The 25,185-nt window shown below is 44.3% G+C and overlaps 1 protein-coding gene and 1 long non-coding RNA gene across 4 annotated transcripts in view; one reads left to right on the forward strand and one right to left on the reverse strand.

The window, feature by feature from the left end:
* Positions 1-25,185, reverse strand: part of MYO7B (myosin VIIB) — a 53,063-nt gene that overhangs the window by 9,610 nt on the left and 18,268 nt on the right. For all 3 annotated transcript variants that reach the window (XM_042020657.1, XM_042020655.1, XM_042020656.1), the window contains 24 exons: positions 23,797-23,934; positions 22,666-22,818; positions 22,050-22,148; positions 20,175-20,269; positions 18,992-19,076; positions 17,561-17,779; positions 16,087-16,263; positions 15,158-15,367; positions 14,080-14,247; positions 13,712-13,792; positions 13,064-13,191; positions 11,446-11,572; positions 9,950-10,069; positions 8,892-9,065; positions 8,256-8,483; positions 7,640-7,807; positions 6,935-7,052; positions 6,714-6,840; positions 5,811-5,980; positions 4,950-5,131; positions 4,037-4,164; positions 3,360-3,517; positions 2,731-2,884; positions 719-874 (listed from right to left, as the gene is read on the reverse strand). In XM_042020657.1, the coding sequence (XP_041876591.1) occupies positions 719-874; positions 2,731-2,884; positions 3,360-3,517; positions 4,037-4,164; positions 4,950-5,131; positions 5,811-5,980; positions 6,714-6,840; positions 6,935-7,052; positions 7,640-7,807; positions 8,256-8,483; positions 8,892-9,065; positions 9,950-10,069; positions 11,446-11,572; positions 13,064-13,191; positions 13,712-13,792; positions 14,080-14,247; positions 15,158-15,367; positions 16,087-16,263; positions 17,561-17,779; positions 18,992-19,076; positions 20,175-20,269; positions 22,050-22,148; positions 22,666-22,818; positions 23,797-23,934 (3,563 nt within the window). The remainder of the gene's footprint in view (positions 1-718; positions 875-2,730; positions 2,885-3,359; positions 3,518-4,036; positions 4,165-4,949; positions 5,132-5,810; positions 5,981-6,713; positions 6,841-6,934; positions 7,053-7,639; positions 7,808-8,255; positions 8,484-8,891; positions 9,066-9,949; positions 10,070-11,445; positions 11,573-13,063; positions 13,192-13,711; positions 13,793-14,079; positions 14,248-15,157; positions 15,368-16,086; positions 16,264-17,560; positions 17,780-18,991; positions 19,077-20,174; positions 20,270-22,049; positions 22,149-22,665; positions 22,819-23,796; positions 23,935-25,185) is intronic.
* LOC121661015 lies at positions 5,126-6,265 on the forward strand. Its single transcript, XR_006014831.1, has 2 exons — positions 5,126-5,420; positions 5,863-6,265. It is a non-coding gene; the product is annotated as an uncharacterized LOC121661015 (long non-coding RNA).

Below are 25,185 nucleotides of genomic sequence, written 5' to 3' on the forward strand. Positions count from 1 at the left end.
CAGCACCCATCAAAAGGGAGCAGGCTGGATTCAACCTTTGCCAAAGCTTTGTTCTCAGAGTGGCTAGCTGGGTAATGCCAGTGCTTGGAGGAATCTAGGGAAACCTTTCCCCTACAGTTCATTTGATCCTTCCTGAAATTCTGTTAGCCCTCCCCCTCTCTCCAGTTGTGTCATGTCCCTTAGAACAACAACTCATTCAGAAGCTCAGGAAGCCCTGTGGTTTGGGGGTCTTGTTGCTTCAGCCTGTTATAATGCCAAGTGGATGGAGAAGTGCCTTGCTGTGAGCAGCCAGGTAAGAGGGCTTTGCTCATTTGGGTTCTTTCAAAGAATAGGAATTGATTGTATTGATCCTTCCAACAAGGACATGCTGCCTCACCAAAGAAAAGTAAGGTCAGGATATCATCAATGACATCATTCCAAGCTGCATGCCCTTTAGGATATTTGAAATACCCAGCTCTGGGAGTGATTATGTGTGATGATGAACTTTTAAAAATGCTGCTAACTCTGAAAGAAAAAAGTGAAACTGTGGCATAGACCTCTCTTTAATGGCTCAAAGTTCATAAAGAAAGTTAAAAATAATGATCACAAAAAAAACCAAAAAACAAGATGTAAAGAGGGAAAGGAGAGTGAGAGTGACACTGTTTTAGCCCATGTGGTTTTTGGAACCTGATTATTGATATCTGAACACTTTGAGCTGGTTATATGCGAGATTATTTACCTCATTACTGTCTGAATCCTCCGACGGCACCCCAGGGCCAGTGTTTCTTTCTGACGTGTCTCCATGAACTTCTGGGCGTGTTTGAGCAGTGACTTGCTGGGTGGGAAGAGGCCGGTGCAGAGCCAGAGGAGCTGCCAGCCCTTGGTCTCGCTGTACCTGGGAACACAAAGCCAACAGTTCTGCTACAGCCACATATAATTCTCTGTTTGATCACGCACCTACACACACTCTGTTTGACTACACACACTCTGTTTGACCACACACACCACTACAGGGAAGAGAAATACACTCCCATCATGGTCCCATTCAGCAGAGAGCTGCAAATCAACATAGGCTCTGGCATTCACTTGCTGTGCAACAACCACAGCCTGCATGTGAAGACAATGCCAAGTCCTGCATAAGAAATACCCATGACAGATGCAAACCTCATGAATAAATTTCAGTTTAGCAGACATCTTAGCAGGAGTGACCCTGGTGCCATCCTCTTGGAAAGACACTGTTGACTTGGTGTTCAAGCTCACATGTATTCAAATTGTGGTTTCTCAATGGATGTATTCTCAATGGAAGTGCTCAGGGTATGAGCACTTTGCATGCACTGGCTTCCCCCTATGTGTACTCCTGTCCTGTTCTGAAAAATGAACATGTCAATAGCATTATGTAGTGAGGTAGGTGCAGTTCTTAAATGCTCCAGGTCAAGCTGGTACTATTTTTCCGGCAGCAATCCAGTTCTTCCAGCCTCTGCATCTGTGAAATCTGGCAGTTGAAGCTCTTCTGGTACCTTGCCCTCACCATTAAGAAGGGCTCTGCAGCCTTAAAGCCATTCTGCCTTAAAGCCAGGAGCAGAACACACTTCAGCGGTGTCCCAGGATTGCTCTGAAATGCTCACTGGTGTGAAGTGATTTCGGTTGGGAAAGTCAGCTCTGAAGGGGCATCAGACTTCACTGAATAAAGAGGTCCTGGCTTCTTTATTCCTGCTTACTGTTCTAATTTTGCATATGAAGACACACTATTTTAATCCCATTTATACTCTATAGATCAGTGGTGTTTGTGTCTATGTGAGAGTGGGACGTGGTCCACAACACAGCAGCCTGGGAAGGATGAAAGATTTGTTGCTCTGGCTGTTCTAATGAAAGTATATGGAAATAGCCACCTTTCAAGCATTGTTTTTTTCACATCAGTTATCCCTCTCACAACAGCTACTAAATTGGTGGAATACATCAGGCGTGGCATTGGCACCATGGTTACAGACTATGCATTCAATAGCCTGTAGGATTCAGTGCGTGCAAGGGAATTTACCGTTCAACACTGACACACATGATAAAAGTTCCACTACGTGTAATATTTGTGGAACAGTAAGAAAGAAATAAACACAATGCATCCAGAATCAAACAATTTTGTTAATAATTAATATTATTTTAAGCTGCTTTTTGCAATTCAGTTTCCCTGGAAGTAGGTCAAATTATCATTTTGTGAGTGGGGAATAAAACACTAGCCTGTTTCAGAGACTTTTATGTGGGCAGGTGCCTCTGTAACCAATCTGTTCTGCAAGGCAGTTATGTAACGTAATTAATATAACTACTCAAAAGTATTTATTCACTGGTGGTAAAAATCCAGTGTGAACTATGTTTTCATGAGAGGGGAATGCTGCCGTTGGGAAACTTAAGTGGAGAGTTGTCAGGCCAGTCACTGAAAGGATGCAAGGACTATGCAGTGCCGTTTCCCCTACAGACTGCTTCAGGAGCAGGGGAGCCTCAGTGACACCTTGCCTGCCTCACACCGCAAGGAGATGAGCATGGAATGCTGATGGGAGCCAGGGAGTGGTCCTGAACGCTCCACAAAGGTGAGCCCCAGAGCACTAGCTGGCAAAAGGGGGAAGACAAGCTGTTACTCCAACATTTGTTTATCCTTCCCAGTGCCCCCACTGCATCACAAGTGCAGCAAGGGTTCCTGATGCCCCTTGCACTTTGAGGCCTTGCTCTGCAGGAGCAGGGGGTTTGCACCCAGGTAAATACCTGTTTTTGTTCTCAGTCAGTTGCTTCATAATCTGACAGTAAATCTCATCGCGCAGGACCTCCTCCTGGATAGCTGGCACAAATATCTGGTCAGTGACTTCCACGGAGGAGTGTGCCTGTTTTGAGGGGTAGTCTCCCATGAATTTCATGATGGGTGAATGCGCTGTTAAGGGGGAAAGCAGGCCAGTTTTTGAAGCTAAATGGGAAGTTTCATCTGGATCCTAACATGTTGGTGACTTTGTTGATGTCTAAGTGGCAAATACTGGGAGGAAGGTCTGGAGCATGTTCCCTGTCTGTCCTCTACCCCCTTTTCCTATGCAGCAGTTGCTGCTTGGCTGTGATCTGTACTGTGCTAGTAGGTGCTTTCTCTGGGCATGTGCAGTAGATCTCACTCACTCCTAAAGCAACATTCTCACTTAAGCGAGCCATTGGTAGTTGTGGAGCACTGGGAGGGAATAGGAGCCTTTCCTCTGTAGACAAGGGAAACAGATTCAATCCACTTCATCTTTATATGAATGTATCCCCTGTAAGCTGGCTGAGGTATCTCAATAGAGGTAGTTCAGTGGACCTAGCTAACTCTTCCTTCTCCTGAGTGTTCTCAGGTCCCAAAGAAAGGAGAGAAAGGATATCAATGAAGGCCTGACAGGCCAAATCCCGAAGATCAGGGTCTGTGCATGCTCTCTTCAGCAACGGCTGTTTCAGAGGCTCCTTAGAGTGTGCCCACAGTTGACTGTGCCCACGGGATTTCTGAAGAACAGCTTTGCTGATGGATTCCTTCTCAGGAGTCCTGAATGAAGATAAGTGCAGGCAATACAAAATTACTGGATTAGTGTTGCTATGAACAAAGGAGGTCGTTATCACAAAGTCATATCTCTAGACCTGTTCTTTCTCAAGACAGTGATCTCTGATTCTGCAGGTCAACAAGAGCAAGGAAGTGTAGTTTCCTCTATAACCAGAAGGTAGGAGGCTTGCAAAAAGAAGAGGGCTTTCCAGAAAACTAATTTTCCCCTTACTTTCTGAAGCCTGAGATGTTGTATATCCTCACTAGCTGGTAAGTGCTGAAGAAGGGGTGAGAAGTAAGAATAGGGCCTGCTGGAAGAAGTCAGTCTAACTGGGGTTCTTCTACCCACCCCTTTTCATTTCTGCAGACTTAAGATACAATAGGCCAGAATCTCTGCATATCCAAAGTCACAGGGAACAAAAAGAAGAAACCCAATCAGAAGTGGGAGATGCCATTACATAATAGGCTTTAAGGATTACGGATCAACAAGAACTTTTCTAGGGTGTACTCTACACAGAGCTTCACCTGAAGTGTTCGTAGGAGAACTCCTCCAGGGTGTAAGGCTTCACCTTGACATCCTCTTCATCAGGTTCCTCCATGAAGGAGTTCTGTGAAGCTGTCCTCCTCTGGTCTGGAGACATCATCAGCAAACTCTGGAATAACACAGCCACATAGAGATGTCACCTGAAGACAGGTCTCTGCACGCACTGTCAGGTGTTACTCAGCATATATGTGCAGGTAGTACTCTGTGCTGCCTGAGACCTTCTGTCTCAAAAGCAGCATCTCCAGAGACTCAAGAAAGACCTGGGAACAGTTGACTCAAATAAACAGTTTACACAGACCCAAGTGGACATTGAAATGTATGTGATTATCCAAAGCACAACACATGTTTTACAAAGCACCTGCTTCTCTCTAGTGTGTTTTGCCACCAGTTTTTCTGCTTTTTACCTGTTAGCACAACATCCAATATACTGAATGCCCAAAACTGAAGACAAAATTATTAGCAGAGGCGTTAATGAGAAACCTTGACTCCCTCAAAGACCATATTCTCTTAAAGTAACCTGCTGCACTCAAAGGTTCCCTTGAGGCATAATGTGATCACCACTCAAGCCCAGAGTGAATGCAGGAAAATTCAACTGCGCACCCATACCCATTAATTGCTACCAGTTGCAGGCACTGGAATCTCCCATGGTGGATAGACTGGGTTTTGGGGTTTTTTTTAAGTCATTGCTTCTGTGCAGCTGCAGTCTTCTCCTTAGAGTCTGGGCTAGGTTTAGTTTTATATTCAGACAGGACAGAATGAAATGTTTTATTTCAATGGGAGGTATAGAACTTGTCTGACTTTGGAGGGACAATTGTCTTCCAGTTATAAATTCAACCATATTTAACATTTTTATCTTCTTCCAGTCTTTTCACAGAGAGTGTTAGCTTTCCTTACCAGCACTTGACTAGAGGGTTTTGTGAGAGAAGGAATGATGTAGATGTCTTCCAGAAATACATTCCCTGTTTTGCCTGTCCTTTCATTCTGGGCACCAATCCAGCCAGGGTCTGCATCCAGCCTTTTGTCTTCAGTGAAGATTAGCAAGTCTCCCTTCTTGAAGGACAGGATGCTGGGATCTTCTGGAAAACAGAATAAGGGAGTACTGTTCCAGCTTGACAATCCAAGAAAATGCAAAGGGATTGCAACATGAAAGACAAGGGAATTGTATTTTGAAGGTCTGAATTCAGTTAGCAATAGAAAGTGTAAATATGGCTAATTTTCCAGTAACACTTCAGAGAAATTACTTCTGTTTCCTCTGACACCCTGATTTTGATCCACTGAGGGCAATGGCAGAACTCCGTTTGATTCACATGAATGCTGATTTTGTGTCTAGACTGGCAGCAAAGCATGGAAAGGAACTCAGTAGTAGTAAGTAGCTGAAGTTAATGTTTACATTTTAAACATATATGTCTGTTTGAGCCACCTGTATTCCACATAAAATTCCAGTTTACTGCCTCTGTAAAATTCTTCTGCAAAGTGTTTCCAGAGAGCCCAGATCCAACTTCCTACTATAACCAAACTGAATTCCTGGACACTATACTATCTAAATAAAATATATAAAGAAGGAGAAGGAGGAAGGAAAGGTTATTTGTGTGTACTGAATCCAATTGCCTTATGCTTGGCATTGCTGTGCATCCCCCTGGGAGCAAAGGGACTCTTGTTGAAATTCCCCCTCTCCTCTCTGAGCACCTTCAAACAAGTGCCATGGATTCTCTCATGATTTTCTTCCCCACCTTGTAGAAAAGTTGTGAGACTTACCCTGGGATTTTTTCTCCTGCATTGCCACAGCAAATCGTGATCTTTTCTTCAGTCCTTCCAGGAACATCACCACCAGTTCAGCAATGACAACGCTATTTACAGATGTCAGAACAAACTCCTCGGCACGAAGCGTGATAAGAGTGCAACTCTGTCCAAATGACTTCACTGCCCTATGTATTATCAAACAATTTGTTACCAGAGAGCATCTGAAAAACTTACAGACCTATCTGTAAATACAGCCAAGGCACCCACACCTCCTTGCAGATAACTCCCTTTCAGTGAATATTGGTAGTTCCTAATTTGCCTTCCCATGAACTGGTAGGTGTGAAGGACTGAAGTGGTTCAGCTTTACCGTGGACTCCACCATGTTTTGTATAAAAGTGCTTCCTTATAGACAAAAGAACACCCTTCTTCTGGAGTAACTTGACAACTAATTAAATCTCTGGCAGTCCTCACAGGGGTTTTTTTTGTGTATGTAAGACTCTTTTTTCCGAGTGATCTGATGCAAGGATGTGTGCCATGAGCAAGCAGTGGTTAACCTCTTTTCTCAGTGATCCTGTTCTGGTCCATGACACCCGAGAAGTGTGTGAACTCCCAGTATACACAACAGACAATGGCTTCACTGTGTCAGTTATTTCGGCCATTCTTGTCTCGATGCCTGTCTGTGCTTCCTTACACCTTTATGACTGAGCAGGATCACTTTCCACCAGCTGGAAGGATCCAGTCCTTTCAGTATTTCCTTTACAAGCTGCTCAGAAGTTTTCCCTTTCTGTTTCCCAGAACTAGGCTAAACCACCTTTCCAGGGACAGATCAAATCACCTAAGGAGGTGGCAGAGAAGGTACACCCTTTCTGAGTATGGAAGAGATGCCTTCTTCAGATCTTGTCTTTCTGGGGCCCTCACCTGTTGGTGTGGATGCCAGTTATCTCTGGGAAGGTCAGCTCAAGGAACCGCTTTTCTGACTCATCCAAGAAGCAGATGCCTTTCCAATTTACAGCAATGATGAAGTGGTTCTTAGGCAAGCTGGGTCCTGAAAATACGGAAAAAAATTCCTTTTCAATGCTATACAAGTCTTCCCCTATTGATCTTATATCTGTCCTCTACTCCCAGGCTCCAGGTATTACCTGAAAACTTAGTGACTTCAAAGAATCTGGAAAAAAGCAAAGGCCACTGAAAGCGAGCAAAATCTACAAGTTGCTCCTTCACAGTCTGAGAGGAGAGATGGTCCTGTGTGTATGGGGCCTGCAGGAAAAAAACACACCCAAGATTTTCTCAGTAAAATCTGGTTTGCATCATCTGCAGACAATAAAGAACAAGCCTGACCCTAGAGATCCCAACAATCCTCTGCTGTTACTGGCGTCAAGGGAACTTGGAGAAAGTAAATCAGGAATGGTCTCCAGGGACCCACGTGCAGCTAATAGTGCCCACAGGCATCTGGATTCCACATTTCCCTCAAATCCCCACTGACCTGTTCAGAGTCTAACACATTTTGGATGGCATGGAAATAATTCAGGTAATCCATTTCCAGATCAAAAGCAATATTCCGTCCCATGCCCATCCTGACTTGGTTGTCAGATGGTAAATAGAGCCTTAAAAGCTACTCTATTTAGAGATTTAAATGTACTTTTTCATTCTTCCCCCCTGCTCTTCATACAGAAGAGCGAGTGGAAAGGTTTTCCGATCCCCCAGACCTAATGAGCTATTTGGGATCTACAAACTGAGCTGGTTTTCCTTCTTCCCCTACAGACTATTCATAAATGGAAATAGTGAAAGAAGCAGAAACTGGTGCTCAAGAGTAGTTACCCAGCAGTGCCAGACAAACCTCTTACCTTAGCATGTGCATAGGTTATAAGGCTCACCCACTTTTCCAGGGGCTTGGACTTCAGCTGTTTCACTGGGATACAGTCATGGAGCACCTTCTGCACAAGTTCGTTGTGGATGGTATCTCCAAATTTGATATAACAATATTTTGCACCTATCTCCACCAAATCCTCCTCCTGAAATAATTAATACATTAAAAGAGGCCTAGAAGGATGTCACAAAGGCTATAGATAGCCTCTTTCGATCTTTGAACCATTTAGGTTCAAACGGCTTTCTCTGTTTTTGTCTGGATAACTCTTAATAGTCATCCAGCATAAGGAGGGATGAACTTCACGCAGTCATAACATCAGAGAGATTATTAGCAAAGACATTTTAAGGTATGACCCAATTTGCCCCTTTGGACATGCCTCCAAGTTCCCATGTGAACTGAAAGTTGCTGGGAAAGAAAAATTATGCATTAGAGCTGCCAGTGTGACAGCTGGCACAATCACCCGGACAGGGATTGTTCATTAAGAGGGGAAGGGTTGTTCACATCCACTACAAACTCAGTTCATATTCCTGCTTTTTAATGTGGTAAGTATTAATATAGTTTGTCTCTTTGGGAGAATGAATCAGGAGACCCACCTTCTCGCAGCGGTACTCTCCGAATCGGATGCCACGGATGACTTGGTGGTAAATGAGATCAGTGCTGACAGGATCCTCCTGGGAGTTGTGCCAGGGGGTGAAGATTTCCTTCCGGAAGTAGAGGCGCCAGGGTGCGTGGCGTTCATGTGTGCCCTGCTCCTTCACCAGCTGCTCACACTGAGAGATGGCATCCAGGACATGGTCTCGGCCCCCGCCCAGCGACCAGACCTGCCACAAAGGGACCCTGCATTTACTGGCATGCCTGCTCTGGGTTTGCCTGAAGGACAATAAACACAAAGCTCCTGGTCTCCTGACAGCAAGAAAAACTCCCAAAAGGTAAGCAGAATATGCAAGCTGTATGTGGTAAGTGGATGTATTTTTACTAGTCAGCTATGTGGCAAAGGAAGACTTACAGGGCTGCAGCAGGAATTGCTGAATGATGAGCCAACAGAAAGGCAGAAAAGAATTATCAGGTCCCAAGATCCAGCTGGGATTCAGAACTGATTTGGTTTCAGTGCAGGACTGGGTTGAGGATGTTCCAGAATTCAGAGGGAGTCCTCAGTGAGTCTGGGTGGGCAGCAGCAACTCCTCCACAGAAAGAGAAGGGAGCTTTCATTCTGTTTTTCTACACTTTACCTTATCAAACACAGCAATGTAGAGCGAAAACCCAAAGGCATCCTTCAGTTTGGTTTTATCTGCTATGAACTGACAGATCTCTTTGGCAGTGGAAGCAGAGTCGGCAGGGACAGTGATGCTTTGGCCATTCATCAGGGTGACATTAAGCATAATGGGTTTCTTCTGCTTTGTTGCCTGTAAGTCAGAGTTAAATGAGAGAAACAGATTATGGGCAAACCTTACTCTCTTCTGAAGAATGAAGAAGGCATTTAGATGTAAAAGCTCCACACACTGCACAACCCAGTCAACAATCTTTAAGTGAATCTCCAACACTCACACAGTTTCTTCAAAACATGGTGAGTCATAAACATAAATTACATCCCTGGAGCAGCACTGGACTCAAATTTTCTCCTCCTCACAGCTCAGGAGAGCTGATAATCACATAACAGTGCCAACTGATAGACTTTTCATGAGCCACATTTGTCCTGATGATTTGTGGGAACAGCCTTACGTGCATCAGTGGAGAGATGGCCTGCAGCAAGTACTTTGTCCAGGAAGATGAGTGTTAAGTAATAGGGTCCCTGAGATTTAGGGAGGAATTGAACTGAGGTCTTTATTTGAAAGGGGGGGCATGTGGTTTTTAATTACTAGGGTGACATTTAAAGGAAGGGGAAGACAATATAGCACCATCTTACTCCCTTCTTCCTTTCATTTTAAAAGCATAAGCCTTGCTCAGTTCTTTCCAAAAGTGATAGTAAGAGCTTTCCTCAGGAGGTTGTTTCTGGCCTGTGGTTCCTGAGTGGATGGAGGTATCTCCCTGCAAATCATCTGCTGCTGCTTACATCCTCTTCTGGATTTAGGGTAACTGAATAGCCAGAAGGGGTGTATCCAAGAAACTGCCCAGACCAAGGTGGCTGGTCTTCAATCTCCTTGTGCCATTGATTTCCATGATTTGATTTAGGAATGTCTGTTATTACAGGTTAATGAATGTAGTATAACTACAAAGTAAGTAGTATGCTTACAAAAACCAGTATAAAATGTCCCAGATCAATATAATTAAGCCAAAAGGGAGCTGCTACCTGAAGTTCCAGCCAGCTGGGAGGTTCAGTCCGGGCCCCGTTGCTGTAGGTACGTCTCAGACGCTCAGCACAGTACGGAGCGTAGCCTGTGGGCCCATGGTGGATGAAATTCAACAGGTACTACATGCACAGAGCAGGGGAAGGAGTTAGGAAACATTAGTCCTCAGAAAACAATAAAAACCTTCTGCAGCTGATACACTAGATTAGAGTGATCCATTAGCTTTTGATTCACCAGAAAATATTAAAGGTAAGGGTTGGAATTAGTGTCTTCAAAAAGGAGGCTTGAGACACTTAGTTTTCACTCATTCTTCAGAACTTTCTGTCCAAAGGGAGAGAAGACTTGTGTCAGTCTATTCACCATGTTTAACTACATGAGTAGTGGAGGCTTTATTCTTAATGCTTAGGTTAGAGCAAGAGTTAGTGTTTTCAACCCAAGAGCCTGACATTCTGTACAAATGGAAGAGCTGGGAAGAGGGCTAATGGCAGATTACGACTAATGATGATTGATACCTTTAGTTTTACCAAGTTCTCTGGCAATATCAATAACTTAAGTCCATGATTAAGATTGGACATTTGAAGAGATTAATTGGATAAACTGAGCTTTTGGAGTCTTTATGGCTCTTGGATGACACGGACTTGTATTTACATATCTGTATTTAGTGCAAGCATGGGTCATTCACCTGGTTATTTTAATGATTAAGAATACTCCTGGAGGTAGGGTATGGTCATGTCTTTCATTAATTCTGCATGGTTCCAAGTCCTTGGACAAAGACTGGTGTCGAAAGATGCCTATGGCTTGTGACTGATTTGTTCCAATCAACACTGGACACTGATTTGTGTCCATTTATCAGCATTTATGATTTGATTGATCATTTGAACTGGGGTGTTAGTAAAGCAAGGCTGAAGTTTCATGCACATCCATGGATCTGTCTGCCTCTCAGATTTAGGAGGAAGCCTGATGTCAAGTTGGAGCCACAGGTTGAGTTTTTATCCTGTGGTGAAGTAGATTTATCATCCATTTAAACTTGGAAATTAATGAATAATTTAAAAGTCCAAATATCTAATGTACTTTTTAGGGCTTAGAGATATAGGGTAAGGACTGATAAAACTTGGGAGTGTGATTTTATACTGCCCTCCTGAGTATATTTAATCACTGGGGTTGTAACTGGAGACACCTTTTGGTTGCCTTTGGTTAGAAAGGCAGAATTGGAGAGGTTAAAATTTGCCAGATCCCTTGCAGATTATAGATCTAAAACAGAACAACAGAATCCAGAGTCTATGACACGTAATGAAAAAAAATAAATGTGAATGCAGCAATAATTTATTTAAATTCCCAGATAAGAATAGGAGATGAGAAAGTTTCTGCTGAAACTGCAGCACCAGCTGCTCTGGAAGCCAAACATTTTATGTGGCTGTCAGCATCAAAGCATCAAAATACACAAGACACCAGCTCAGCTGAGGCGTGTGAGCTATTGTAGGAAAGGTTAGCAGTGTACCTTCACAAACGTGTCTGAAGGAGGAAAGCAGCCAAGGCAAAGTGACAGAAGGATCCAGCCACGAGCATAGCTGCTCCTGTTGTTGTTTTCGGTGAGTTGTTTGCAAATTTGGCAATAAATCTCATCTCTGTAATGAAACGTGAGAACAACAGATTCACTGTCCGAACTGTCTTTGGCTACATTTCAACTGCAAGCTTGGCAGGATTGCAGCATGATGAAGTAGATCTGAGCTAGGTTTAAACACAATAGCTTGGATAGCACCTTTAATACACCACAGGAAATAGGTTTGTTACGAAAAACCTAAAAAAAATAGGTTTGTTATGTTAAGCTCCGGGCATGCTTAGGGTCTTTTGCCACCCCTTCTTACTCGAGCAGCTCAAGTGCAGTTCCCATGCTGGATTAACTCCTGCGACAAGCAGGGGACTGTGGAGGAGAAACAACTGCTGGGTCATGCAGCTGTGAAATGGCATTGCTGTCCAAGAATCTAGATGTGTAACTTGCTCTGAGCTCTCTTCAGCATGTGGCTTGTAGCTCATGGCTCTTGTCTGTCTGCTTGTAGGTGAATTTGGAGATAAGGATGGGGGACACCCTGCTTAATTTTATATATATATATATTTATATATTTAAATATATAAATATATAAATTTATATATTTAAAATATTTATATATTTTATTTATCTTTATATACAAACTTGGAGTGAATCCTGGTACAGAAATGGAGAATAGAACACTTCAGAGTAAGCTTCTGAAAATGAAACAAGGACCTAAGGGAAACAGATGCAAAAATCTGCATACAAAGAAAACTGCTATTAAAAAATCATCTTAATTTTTTCTAGACTCTTGGAACACACATTTGTCAAATCTGATGTAAGAGGACATAAGTTTCATGAGTTTTTTGTTCCCTGATAGGACATATGATGAAACACAGACTAAGGGAATAGGTACTTAGCCTGTGGTTATTATGATATATGGATTGAATGCAATTTTTGCTGGCTGAGAATCTGCTTTAGGGAGTGTCTTGACTGAAATAAAGTGACTGTGGAGAGAGGAATGCAGCCCATGACTGGGGTCAAGGCACGGCCTGTGTCTGGGGGCTTTGTTACAGAAAAGTGCTTAGGATAAAACAAAGGAGAGGATTCATGGGATCAGGTCAGAATCAACGAGCTTCTGTCTTATTCTCACACCATGCTTGGCCTAAGGTCCAGCCTCACACTGCTTGTGGTCAGGATTTCTCCTTAGTGTCTGATACACTCAGCAATCCAGACCTTCGACCATCTCCGATGTGAGCACAATTGCTTGAGTGCTCAGCAAGAGGCTATTGGCAAACCTCTCATCCATTAACTCCGTATTTCTTACTCCTCTGAGTGACTCTTTTCCCTCATTCAAGGGCTGTGCTCCATCTTCAAGTGTTATTAAGTCACAGCCCTGAGCTCTGCCCCTTTCCATACCTGTGGGGTATTCAGAAAGCCATACATGGAGGCAGCTGGCCTAAAGTGCAACATGAAAATACCAGAAAAGGCAGTAAGGGAGTCATTCTCCAGGACTGTGGAAAAAGGATGCTGGATTTCCTCGATGTAATGGGCACCTGGCCCTAGGAAGGGGGTATACGTTTCCTACCTGATGGCAGGACGCAGAATTGCATTGCCAATAATGAAGTGTACTTTTTCTAGGTTGGACATAGGTCTCTGAGAGATTGAGGTATCCTCTTGGAAAGCCTCTTCTCCACTTCGCAGCTGGTCTGTCACCTGAAAGAAACAGAGTGGAACCCCAGAGTGGTCTAGAAATCTCCCTCTTAGCAGGCAGCTCTCCCAGAAATGAGAGACATTCCTTCTCTATCTTTCTGGCTAAAACTCTTCCTGCTCAGTGCAGGAGAACCAGGCCATATTGCCCCCTTCCCTCTCAAGGTAACTCATTAAACGTGCTGTTACAGCACTATCACTGGCTAGGAGAACTCTCTTGTACTGTCCTGTACAGCCCTAAGCACATGGTTCTCAGTCTGCTCAGGCTGCTGGGCAAGCTCTTCTGTAATGCCAACAATTCTCAGTAATAAATTTCTCCCTATGTTCTCTGCCAGAGAACAGATGACATCAGTGCACATGGGGATTGTTTCCGAAGAACACTGCACCAGGTGTCCCACACGGGGCTGTCCTGGCTTGGCAGGGGAACAAGTTCTCAGCTGGGAGGTTGCTCACATAACATCTGCCAGAAGGTGAAGACAGGACTGCAGGCAAGAAGAAAGGAAGGCAATTTATTTCCACCTCTTACCTTCCCTGTCAGCTTGGATGACCGTTTCAGTTTCAGGGATGAAATTCCCTTAGAAATCCTGTTATCCCTTCTGCCTTCTCTCTGCAATACACATTACCATTATAGAAAATCAGTTTATTGCACAGCAAGAATGATTCATTAAGGACAGAAAGATGCTCAAGTGAAGATGTTTTTGTTTTGTCCTCTCCTGCCAGAAGGAGCTGAGTGTCCTGCCAGGACTGACTGGTGCCCTTTTGCACTTGTGACATTTCAAGTACAGTAGCATGAAAGAGTTCCATTGCTTTTCTCACTCTTGGTAGGACAGCACAGAAACCAAGGAAAGCAAATGAAAACTTTGAATGAAATGAAACATAGCCTGCTTCTCTCACCATATTTGGGCTGTCATTCCTCAGCTGGACCTGGTTTTTCCTGCCAAGTGTGTCATATATCTGTGTCATCACAGAGCTGCTCTTGGTCGTGGTATTCTTGGCAAACATTGCTGGCTCTGGCAGATCCCCCATGAACCTCAGGATGATCACCCACACAACTAGAGAAGCCTATAGTAGCAGAAAGCATAGTCAAACAGTGCCAACAAAACCGATGGCTTCATGCCATTTCTGCCTGTTTAGATTAAGAGCATTTTCTTCCTTTACCCAGTCCAAATTGTTAAAATTCCCATTTCCTCTGGCTACTTACATGAAGAGTTTGGTTTCATACCAAACCACATGACAGCAACACACAGCACTTTCCTGCTAAAGGAAGAGGGTACAGCTCTGGTGGGAAGGTCAGATTTCTTCTGTGATTGCTGAACCCTCACCATTCCCTTTACTGGCACCTTGGAGGTGTGCTGTGGCTGGAGGGAGGTGGAGAAGCCTTGGCTGCACTGCACTCTGCATTTGCTCACCTGATGAGCAGTGGAGTGGAGTCTGCCAGGACCCCTCATGCCCAGAACTAGAAAGCCAAGTAATAGCAAAGTTCTTGATGCATGGGGTCCTCCCTTCTGCCAGGATGCTTAGAATCAAGGAAAACACCCTCCTCAATCCCCCTCTGGTTCAACAGGATATTGGAGGCCTGGCCCTCCCCCTTCTGTCCTATCTCACAGATCAAGCAACCCTAGCAAGAGCAGAGAGATGGGTAAGCTCTCACGCTTTTTCTCTCCAGTCCATTTTTGCCCCCAAAGGATGTCTGGAGAAGTCAAAACACACCTCCGAGTTCTCTCTTTGGGCAAGACCAAAGGTGACCAGAGATCCTGTGTTGGGCAGGTGATTGTGTGAAGTGCCTGCGTGCAAAGTGCCAAAAAATGCTGATGAGAACTGCTACTTTCAATACAAAGGCTCGGGACTATCTCCTTGGCTCTGGAGTCTCTTGTTCCCAGGGCTGTGCCAGAGCCAGGACCCAAGGATGAGGGGACCTGAAAAGCCAGGGCTGTGGAGAGAGCAGGTTCAACAACAACAAGGAGCAAGATACCAGGACATTGTCCTTGTCATCATGGTAGAGCAGTGGGTGCCGCAGCTGTCTCCGGATATGTGTATGTGTAGAAGACCCCTGAAAATAAGTAGCAGCAAACTTGGGGAAGGTGTACTCTTCCAAACCATCTGCTTCCTCTTCTAGCTCCACACTCATGGGAACCATGTCCAGGTCCACTTCCTCCAGCTTGTTAAGCTTTGTTTCCAAGTCCTGTGCAGAACATGAGGAAGAAGCATATTTTCTTTTACTGAACTCTGATGTTCTTATGTTTAATTTTGCTTTTTTTTTTTTTCCCTTGGCCATCGGTCTTCCAGAATTTGCCTTTCCAGCTAACCCCAAAGCCATTTACAGCTGCTACCAACAGATCATTTTGACTCAGAGCTTGTCCTTCTGAGATGCATCCATTCCATATGGTCTTCCCATCTTGGTCCTCAGCAAGAATATTGCTGCTAGAAAATTCAGGTGTTATTGTTCACATCCTGTACTAATCCATACAATTCTATTCTGCACACCTCTTCCTACAGAATTCCAACCTCCACAGCTATCAGGACAAGTATATCCCAAATTTTACTTTCAAGAACATGATATAACTTGGGTCATGAACTTTCAGCTTGTTTCAGGGAGAAAATCACTGAGAGCACTGTCAGCAGAGCATGAGGTTGGTGCCAAAATGCAGAAGATGGCACTGTTTGCTGGGCCAAAGAAACAAATGTGCAGTCTGAAGCTATATAGTCCCTAAACTTCATGTGACCAAAAACTTTTGGGAATTGACCTCTGCAAGAGATGCCTCAGTGACTGGATAACTAATTTGGGGGATTCTTTCACTGTACAGAAGTACAGTAAACAGAACTGACCACTGATGGAATTGCAACAGTCAATTGGCTTACACAAGGAAAAGCATGACCTGTTACCAGTCTGCAGCTCTGTACCTCAAAACCCAGAGGAGCCTGTCCTTCTTGGCCTCCAATCATAGACGGTAAAAACCCAAAAATTTTGTCCACCATTTCTTGGTCGCTGATAACATCATGATTTGTTGGTTTATTGGCAAGCACGTTCCTCCTTTGTCTTGCTTCTGCCTCCTCTCTCTCCTGAGCTGGCAGGTGTTCCTTTAAACACAGAAATAGGTTAGGCATGACTTAAACATGAACATCATGAATGAACATCATTCTGCTAGAGTGAAGGGGTATGAAGATGAAACACTTTTACAAAGGTGTGTGACAGTGAGGTCCAGCTCTGCCAGTACAGTGTTGAAACGGGAAGTTAAATGTTGCTTGTGTCAAGCAGTCACAAAGACCTGGCACGTCAGCAGCAGGGCCCTGCTCTTACAGCTGTCTTTATGGACTGTTGGCCTATTGATAATAATGTGGAATTATTCAAGAATTTTATCAACAAGAGATAATACAGGAAAAACACAGAATTGCTAACAGCAGAAAACCCCACGATATTTAAAATTTTAAAATGCTTTGTGTCAGGAGACTTGTAATAGCACTGGCATATTTGGCTAAAGTGCCAGCTTATGCTGCAATCAGAAATGTGTATGTGTTTGCCTTGTTCTATTTTCAAAGCATCATTACAAATAGGTTTACAACTATGTCTTCTCTTTTTTTAAATACAGCAGTGCTCAGAGGTTTGAGCAAGTCCTCAGGTGTGAGCTGGGCAACACTGGCCAGTGTTCCTTCACCAGCATATCTACCTTTTGTAACCTAACAGCTTCTTCCCTTGCTTTTGGATATTTCTCTTCTTCCAAGTGGATATTCCTGGCTTTCAACTTGTTCTGTGGACAACAGGACTATCCTGTGACTGTTTTTACAACTGCTGAGCCAACTCCCTTCTGCCAAACTGTTGTCCAAACTGGTCCCAACAGGACTTTGTCACAACAGAAGCTTAGTTCTAGATTTGGCATTTTAGGGAACAGGCCACAGGCAGAAATCTGCAAACTGGCTTTGTCCTGTTTGTACAGCATTAGTAGAGAAAGGAAATCAGGGAGATACCTCCCATGTGCTTTGGACTGCCAAGGGCTGGTAGCACCTACCAAGACACACTGCATTGGGATTCCCTTCTGAATGGATCCCTGAGTGCCACTATCAGGCCCTGCTGTAGAAATTGATCTCCCTTTGCAGGACTGGCTGATACACACAGATCTTATCCTTTCTCCCTTCTGTCAAAGCCACTGCAACTGTGTCAGTGAAGTTTTGATCCATGATAATGATCACATAAAACAAATGTAAACAAGATCAGTCTGCTTAACACACACTGCTTTTGTACTTGGCAAAAGTTCAAAATAAAATACCCCAAAATGAATATCCACACCCAATGCTATGTTAAGGCAACACTTGCTGGTCATAAAATCTCTATTGGAATTTCATAGAAACAATGTGTTCACAAGGTATCTGTGAGCATTACCTGCCCCTTTATCCTCCGGTAGGTTTGGCGAGCAAACATGCCCCTTGCGTATGCCTGTATGACACGCACGGCTTTCCTCTGCTCCGCCACCTTCTGGCGCACCAGATAACCGCGGCACATGGCCTGGAACCTGATGATCCGAGCCCGGGTGGCCTCGTACTGCTGAGCCAGCTGCCGGCTGCGGTACAGGGCCTGCAGGCGCCCGAAGCCCAGCAGCACCTGCGGGTGGTGCAGAAAGAAGGCGTCATTATGGTTCCAAACCATCGAGACAGGTTGGGATGTAAGTTGGGATGAGTAGAAGACAACAAAATTCAGTAACTGTTTCTAGACACTGGAAGTGTCTAATGTAATATTACACTTTATGCTTTGTTTTCTACCAGTAATAGGCCTTTAAAACTAGTATATAGAGTTATTTGGGGGGTCTGTTCTAGGGAGTGGCTCCAGAAAGTGACAATGGTAGCCTGGGATTATAACAAGGGAAGGAACAGAGCAGAAATGAAGCCAAGTGAATGGAAACAAATGAACAAACAATCAGAGAGGAATTGCATCACTGATGCAGAATATAGAATGTTTCTGACTGAAACTGGCAGTTTCTCCTCCTGCCCATCTCAAATGGGATGTATGGGATATAATAATAATAATAATAATAATAGTAATAATAATAATAATCCCTCCCACACAAATACACAATCTGTGAGTGCCCCCAGTTTTCCTCACCCAGAAAATGCACCATCTATGAAAGACCAGCCAGTATTTTTCACACAGAATCACCCAGAATCATCAAGGTTGGAAGAGACCTTCAAGATTATCTTGTCCAGCTGTCAACCCATCACCACCATAACCACCCTTAAACCATATCCCCAGGTGCCACATTCAGATGCCTCTTCAACACATCCCGACATGGTGATTCCACCACCACCCTGGACAACTTATTCCAGTGCCTGACCACTCTTTCAGTGAAATTTTTTTCCTAATATCTAATCTGAATCTGAACCTCCCCTGGAAAAATTTTTAATAGTGTGAGATTGATATAATGACTTTTCTGCTAATTTTTTACAAATTCCCAGTTTTTCTGTAGCAGTTGCAGAAGACACTTTGCTCATAGCATGGTGGTGATGCACAAAGGCTATGCTTGGGTTTCTGACTGTAAGAGGTGTGGGACCACTCATATCTTAGGCCTCTGGAGCAAGGTCTGCTGAAGGTGAGTTGGGTTCCTATTTCACTAGAAAGCAGAAATGTCACAGGTTCAGGTAGCCCTGAGAGGTCCCAGAGCCCTCCTTGGACTTTACATCCTCCTTTACACTCTGTCATCTTGTCTCTTCTCCCTTCAATTGTGAATATCTTAATTTCTAATACTTCACTCAGTCTGGCAGGGCACAATATATAAACACACACACAAATAATACATTAATTGATACACCTTCACCTTACCATTCTGAATTCCTTCCGGCAGCAGTAGCCTCTCCAGGCTGACTGAATGGCTACAGCAGACTTTCTCTGTTTCAGGAACTTCTTCCTAAGCAGACAGACATGTGAGGTGACAAACTGTAGGTTATCTCTGATGCTTCTTATGATAGTAGTAAAGAATAAGGTGGCTTTTTTTTTTTCCTTTTATGGGATGTTCACAGTCTTATGTCAGGTTTGTTTGCTGCAAAAATACTCATGGCAACTGCAGACCAAATTGATTGCTGTGGTCAGAGAGCTCTGTAAGAACTGAAAACCTCTCACATCAAGACTGGATAAGTTAACTTCCCCACCTAATAACCTCTCGCTCCCCAGTGTTTTGCTGCCAGGACAAGGAACCCATCTGAGCAAGATGAACCTCCCAAAGCACAAGCTGTCATGCTGCAGCTGAAAAAGCAGCACGTAGGTCTGATGGTTTAAAAGTAAAAGCAAGTTGAGGCTTTTGGTTTGGATACTCTTCTGGATAGCAGAGTGTGAAAAACAAAGGAAGTTTTGGGGCATTTGTGTCATATTTTTTAGTTCTTCCTTCACTATGGTCAAGAGTATTTCTAAACCAAACCAAGACTCAGTTCTATATCATGGTTCTGATTGAGGGGATACAAGATCAATGAGTACAAATTATGATGCAAAGCATTTAATGAGGACAAACATTTATTTGACAGTGACTAAATTTCATTTCTGAAGATATTTCAAACTAAAGCAGACACAATGCAAGAATTAGGTCTCTTTGGCAAAGAGAAGGACTAGTTAGTTTCTATCTGATTCTTTTCAACATCTTGTATCAAAGAACCATCCTAAGTAAGAGAATTCTTGTAGCTCTGAGAAGGGCATAAATTCCATGGGGATTTCCTGCTTTCCAGATGTCTACTGTTTACTAAAAGTAATTAAGAGCAAGTCCTCCTTTCAAACCTTCCTTTTCATACATGCCACAGCCCTGCATTTTGAAAAACATCACGAAAATAACAAAAACTGAGCCAAAACAAATCTTTGTCCAACATCTGCATAGATACACTGTGCATTGTTACATGACAAGCATGAAATTTAGGGCTGGTGGAAGGTATAGATCGATACATTTCATGCCTAAAAATGCTGCACCATAAAGATCAACTACTCTAAACTAAAGTGAATTCCCTCCTGTAAGATGACTGACCTGTCCTTCAATCCTCTCATCACCTTCTGGATAAGAAGAACCTTATCTGTGAGCACATTTTGGCGTTGCAGCTCCAATACAGTGTCATGATGATCCTGTTAAAAGAAAGTGTGGATATGCCAGCTTAGCAGACACACCTACAAACTCTGGAAATGGGACACATGATCTGAAAAAAGACCCAAAACCAGCATGATGTAGCATAATGTGATTAAAATGCATTTATGGGACTGCAGTAGGAAAAGTGCACACCACCTGACCAGACTCGGTCTAGCTGTAGCCATAAACGAGCAAGAATCTGCCTGCAGCAAGACTGTTTTCACCTGGGGGTATGCTAGAGGCAAGGGTATGCTACAGGAAAGGTGGACCTCTGCAACAGTGCACTGGTATCCCATTCTTTTTTGTGCTCCAATACGTTTCACTGTGCTGTTCCAGCTGCAACGTTGTAGCACAGAAACTGGATCACCCGTATGTTGGGGTTTTAGCAGTTCTCCTTTTGGTTTTTTGGGGGTTTTTTTCTCTTAAGGAGCTTTCCCCCATACGCTAGGAGACAATAACGACTGGACACTTAAGAGAGATAAAAGAAGTTGCCACCGCTCAGGGGAGGGATGCAGCTGGCTACTCTCTTTAGCTGAGGTGTCTCGTGAGGGCAGAGATACAGCGAACTTTGGACTGGGAAAACGGGGTTGCATGCAGCCCCCAGCTCTTGTGCTCTCAGCATTCGGAGGGGAGAGAGGCTGCGGTGGCTGTGGGGAGAACTGGTCACCACTGCAGGATTCCGTCTCCTGCTGCCTTTCTTCTACCGTGAGTGCAGCTCTGTTCGTAAGAGCGGCCGTTGCATTGGAACCTTCTTAACAGTCTACCTTCACTAAAAGAGGGACTCTTCACCATCTGCTCGGGTGCCTCAGGTGAGAAACCCCGGGATCCCGGGCCCTCTTCCCCTCCGCACCAGGGAGCCTTTCCCTGCCCTGCTGGGAGCCAGGCTGCTGCTGCCCTGCCGCACGGGTTGGTTTTTTTTTCCCACTGCTCCAAGTTTTTGCTACACTGTAGCTCTGCATCCCCTGCCCTCCCGGGAGGCCCTGCGGTTCCAGCCCTGCCTCCCCGTGGTTCCAGCAATAGCTGCGGAGTTTCTGCCACCTCTTGCTTGCTATCCTGGGCGAGGCTGCCCTGCCCTTCCAGGCCCCGCTCCGAGGTTCCTGCCGCAGCCATTGTCACCATCCAGCCCGTCCGCCACGGACCACGTGAGGTCCCTGAGCTCGCGGCACAGCGCCCCCTGCCGGCGCGGGGAATCCCCGCAGCCGCCCCGCCCGGCCGGGAGCCACCAGCGCCCCTGGCGGCCGCGAGCGGAGCTGCAGCGAGGGGAAAGCGCTCCAGGAGCGGGAGGAGCCCGTTCACTGGGCTTGCTGCTCTTGTTTGTTGTCACTGCCATTGTTGTTGTTTGCTTGCCTTGTTATACATACACATACTGGTAAAGAACTGTTATTCTTTTTCCCATATCTTTGCCTGAAAGCTCCTAAATTTGAAAGTTATAATAATTCAGAGGGAAGGGGGTCATATTTTCCATTCCAAGGGAGGCTCCTGCCTTCCTTGGCAGACACCTGTCTTTCAAATTGAGACGGCTGCCCATGGCAGGGAGAGAGGGGGAAACAGGCCAACGCCTCACCTCACCTTTTGTCTTTGGGAGCTGGAAGAACTCAGCCTCTCCTACACCAAACTCCCTTCATTGAATTATTTGGCTTTCAAGAACAAAGATCCACCCTCAGGTTCAAGGAAGAATTGGTAAGATAACCCAGTCCTCCTTGCACAAGCAGACCGAGCTGTATTGTGAAGCATCCAGTCTTTCATGAGAAAAGACAATAAACTGTCCTTTTTACTTACTTTAAGGAAAATCTTGGTCCTTCCAACTTGCCAGCTTTCATCCTTGCCCAGCACTTCTTTGGAGATGCTGATGCAGCTCTGTCGAACATCATTCTTCAGCTGATGTGCAAAAGCATAATGATGTTAGGGATTGGCTGTGAAACACAGCAGCTGTAGTATGCAAGGATCTACTGCCCTGCATTCCAAAGGGCAAAGAACAGAAACAGATGAGGTCTTGCAGACCTCTGGGCTAACAGTAGAATGAATCAAAGTGGTTCAGCTCAAATGGTCAGGAAGAGGAGGAACGTGATTGCATTCCAGAGTCAAAGTGTGAGGAGGCTGTCAGAGACCTGAGAAGTGTGTGATTATGGAAAAAAAACATCTGAGGGCAATGGGAATGGGGATGTTACCCTGCCTGGGATGTCTGCATGGAGCAGGCCAAGGACAGTTGGACCTCAAAGCAACTCTGCATTTTCAGTTAAGGTCGAAGGGAGTACTTAAGTATTTAGCTTTAATTCTGTGCTGACAGCTCTCTCAACTCTGCCAGCAGTAATTCAAGACCTTTCTGGCAGGGGAAAGACCAAAGCCTCATAAGGAAAAGTTAGATTAGCTTTAAATCATGTTTTTGCTTGCACACCTGTTGTCGAAGAGACCATGGCAGAAGAACTCTGTATCTCTCAAAGAACTCCTCAAAGCTGTAGCGAATGGGGTACCCAGCTTTCCTGATCTGAATGGTCTCCATCATCCCTGAATATCGCAGCTGTTTGATACACAGTTCCCGATCAAACAACTGAAAGGGAAAGCAGATGAGGAGACTTAGCACTGAAAGAAGGTACACATGCAGTATCTCTCAGAACATGTCCATTATGCTCCAGCCTCAGAGGGCCTGCAAAATGGCCTACTGTGCTTTTTTTAAATTGTGTTTTTCTTTAGTGCACTAAATTAGTTCATTACAAGCATAAACAAGTCACCCCAATGGCTCTACCAAATTTGTGTATGTCAGCAGTAAAAACAGTCCATTAACTTCAGTCTGGCTACCATTTTTCATTCTAGAACTGTAATTTCAGATGAATGGTGAATTGATCATATAATTTTGCAGGGGTGAATAACTGCAGTAGCAACTTAGGCCTTTGGGCATGCCATGCAAAGCACAGCAGGCATGCTGCTCTTTTCTTCTTATTATTGTTTAATCTTACCTGAGGTTAAAAACTGGCTCACTAAGCCACATGCAGTGCTTCAAAAATTTTTAACTCACTTGACCAACACCATACAAAGTTTTAGAGTAGAATCAGGTCGAAAATCCCCCGAGTTCCAGCCACGTGTCCTAATGACAAACTGACTTCTCTTCTCTTGTAATGTCAGATTAAGCCACATCACCCCTCTCACAAAGTCCAACAGCTTTCCTATTCTCTCTCAGGCTATTTCATAGTATGATCATTGTTGATCATGTTTTTTGTTTTGTCCCTTTGTTGAGGAGTTACAAAGTCTTCAGTTTCGTCTTTATCTTTACCGAAAAGGCTTCTGTAACTCTGCTCAGGAATACACCTGTCTGCTTTTTTGCTATCCATTACTCTATGGTACTTTTTTGAGATGCTTTTGTAAATTAACAAAGCTATATCCTCCTACTATGTTTATTGCAGGAATAGCCTGTACTCCAGCTCTTCTTGGATGCAGCCAAGTACAGCTACAAAATGCTACACAGCAACTGAGAGCCTTTTCTCATTACAAACTTTACCAAAGGCAAGACTTCTTATTGTTAGAACATTACCAGTGGTTTCTTGTAGTCATTTGGCTTGATGCAGCGGATGAAGTATGGCTGGCACTGCTCAAGGATTTTCATTAGTTTTTCCAGGGATTGCTTGAACTGTCCTCCCAGTGTCGAGAGCCGCTTGGTGGTATCCAAGCCCTGAGAAGACAAAGCACATGGTGACTGCAACATCATTCACTGTCAGAGGCCAATTAGTAAACCTTTGTATTTTTGTACAATGTAATAGTATCACACAACCACCAGAAAAACATTATTTACCTACATGGGAGCTAAATTGGCCATCTGCACCTTATTAGTTGGGGTTTATTCTTGTAAAGAAACCCCCCACTAAGTGCTTTCACCTACTTGGGCACTAAGTCCTCGCAATGGGGGTGGCTGTGGTGGAAGTAATTCCACCGAGAGAAGCCCACATGCGCCTCTTTCTTCCAGCCAAGGCTGCGTTTAGTGCCAGGCCTGGGTGCCAAGCTGTGATTCCTGGGGATGTGCCTGAAAGCTTGGTGAGAAACAGCCACTCCCAAAGCAGGAATAAACTCCAGGCAAGACATTTTGCTGCCATCATAGCTAGGAATGCTAAAGACCCAGAACAGCCCATTCCTTAGGGACTAGCCTTGCTCATTAATACTACAGTAAGCAGTAAAAAGGCAAACTTTTACTGGAGGATAATGTACGAGGTACTTCAGATTTCCCCAGCCTCTCTGACAGCACAGTTACACCTCAGCCTCTCTGACAGCACAGTTACACCTGTGTCTTTCACGCAGATCACCACATTAGGCCTAAGTTTCTACATCTCAGTATGGGCAAATTAAATTACAGTGACAACAGTACAGATTCCAAATAACAAAAGGACTCCACTGGCATTTTGCATACAGGCAATGAGCTGATCATTGCAGCACAACACAGCTGCTTTGTTTGTTTGTTTGGTGGGGGTTGGTCCATTGTGGGGTTGTTGGAATATTTTTCTAAGTAAATAATTTAAAGTTGAGTGGCTCCCCTCACTTCCATGGTCTTTAGGGTACCTCATCCTGCTATTCTTACATCTAAAGTGCCCTTTTGAACACTCCGATTTCCACCCTCTGCTTTAGCTACAGGGCAAGGCTGCCCTCCAGTGATCAATCACTCGTGTCTTTGGAAAACAGCTCCTGGGAATGTCTCGTTGCAGCTCTGATGCATCTTAGGGCTAGCAAGCATCCAAAGTGGGTATGATAACAGCATATATATATTTTAGCTGTGTAAGAGTTAAAAGTGATTTTCACTCTCAGACTCTTTCTGCTGTACCATCAGTGGGATGGCCACACAAGGCTGAAGCTCATGCCTTCATGATCTCACACATACAACATTGTTAAAGCAGGGTTTAAATTTGTTGTTGAGTTAAGGGTGACTTTTCTGTTG

The sequence above is a fragment of the Corvus kubaryi genome, unplaced genomic scaffold, assembly GCF_017639235.1.
Source record: "Corvus kubaryi isolate FWS band 111438036 unplaced genomic scaffold, C.kubaryi_AGA036_p1.0 37041, whole genome shotgun sequence".
Lineage (NCBI taxonomy): Eukaryota > Metazoa > Chordata > Aves > Passeriformes > Corvidae > Corvus > Corvus kubaryi.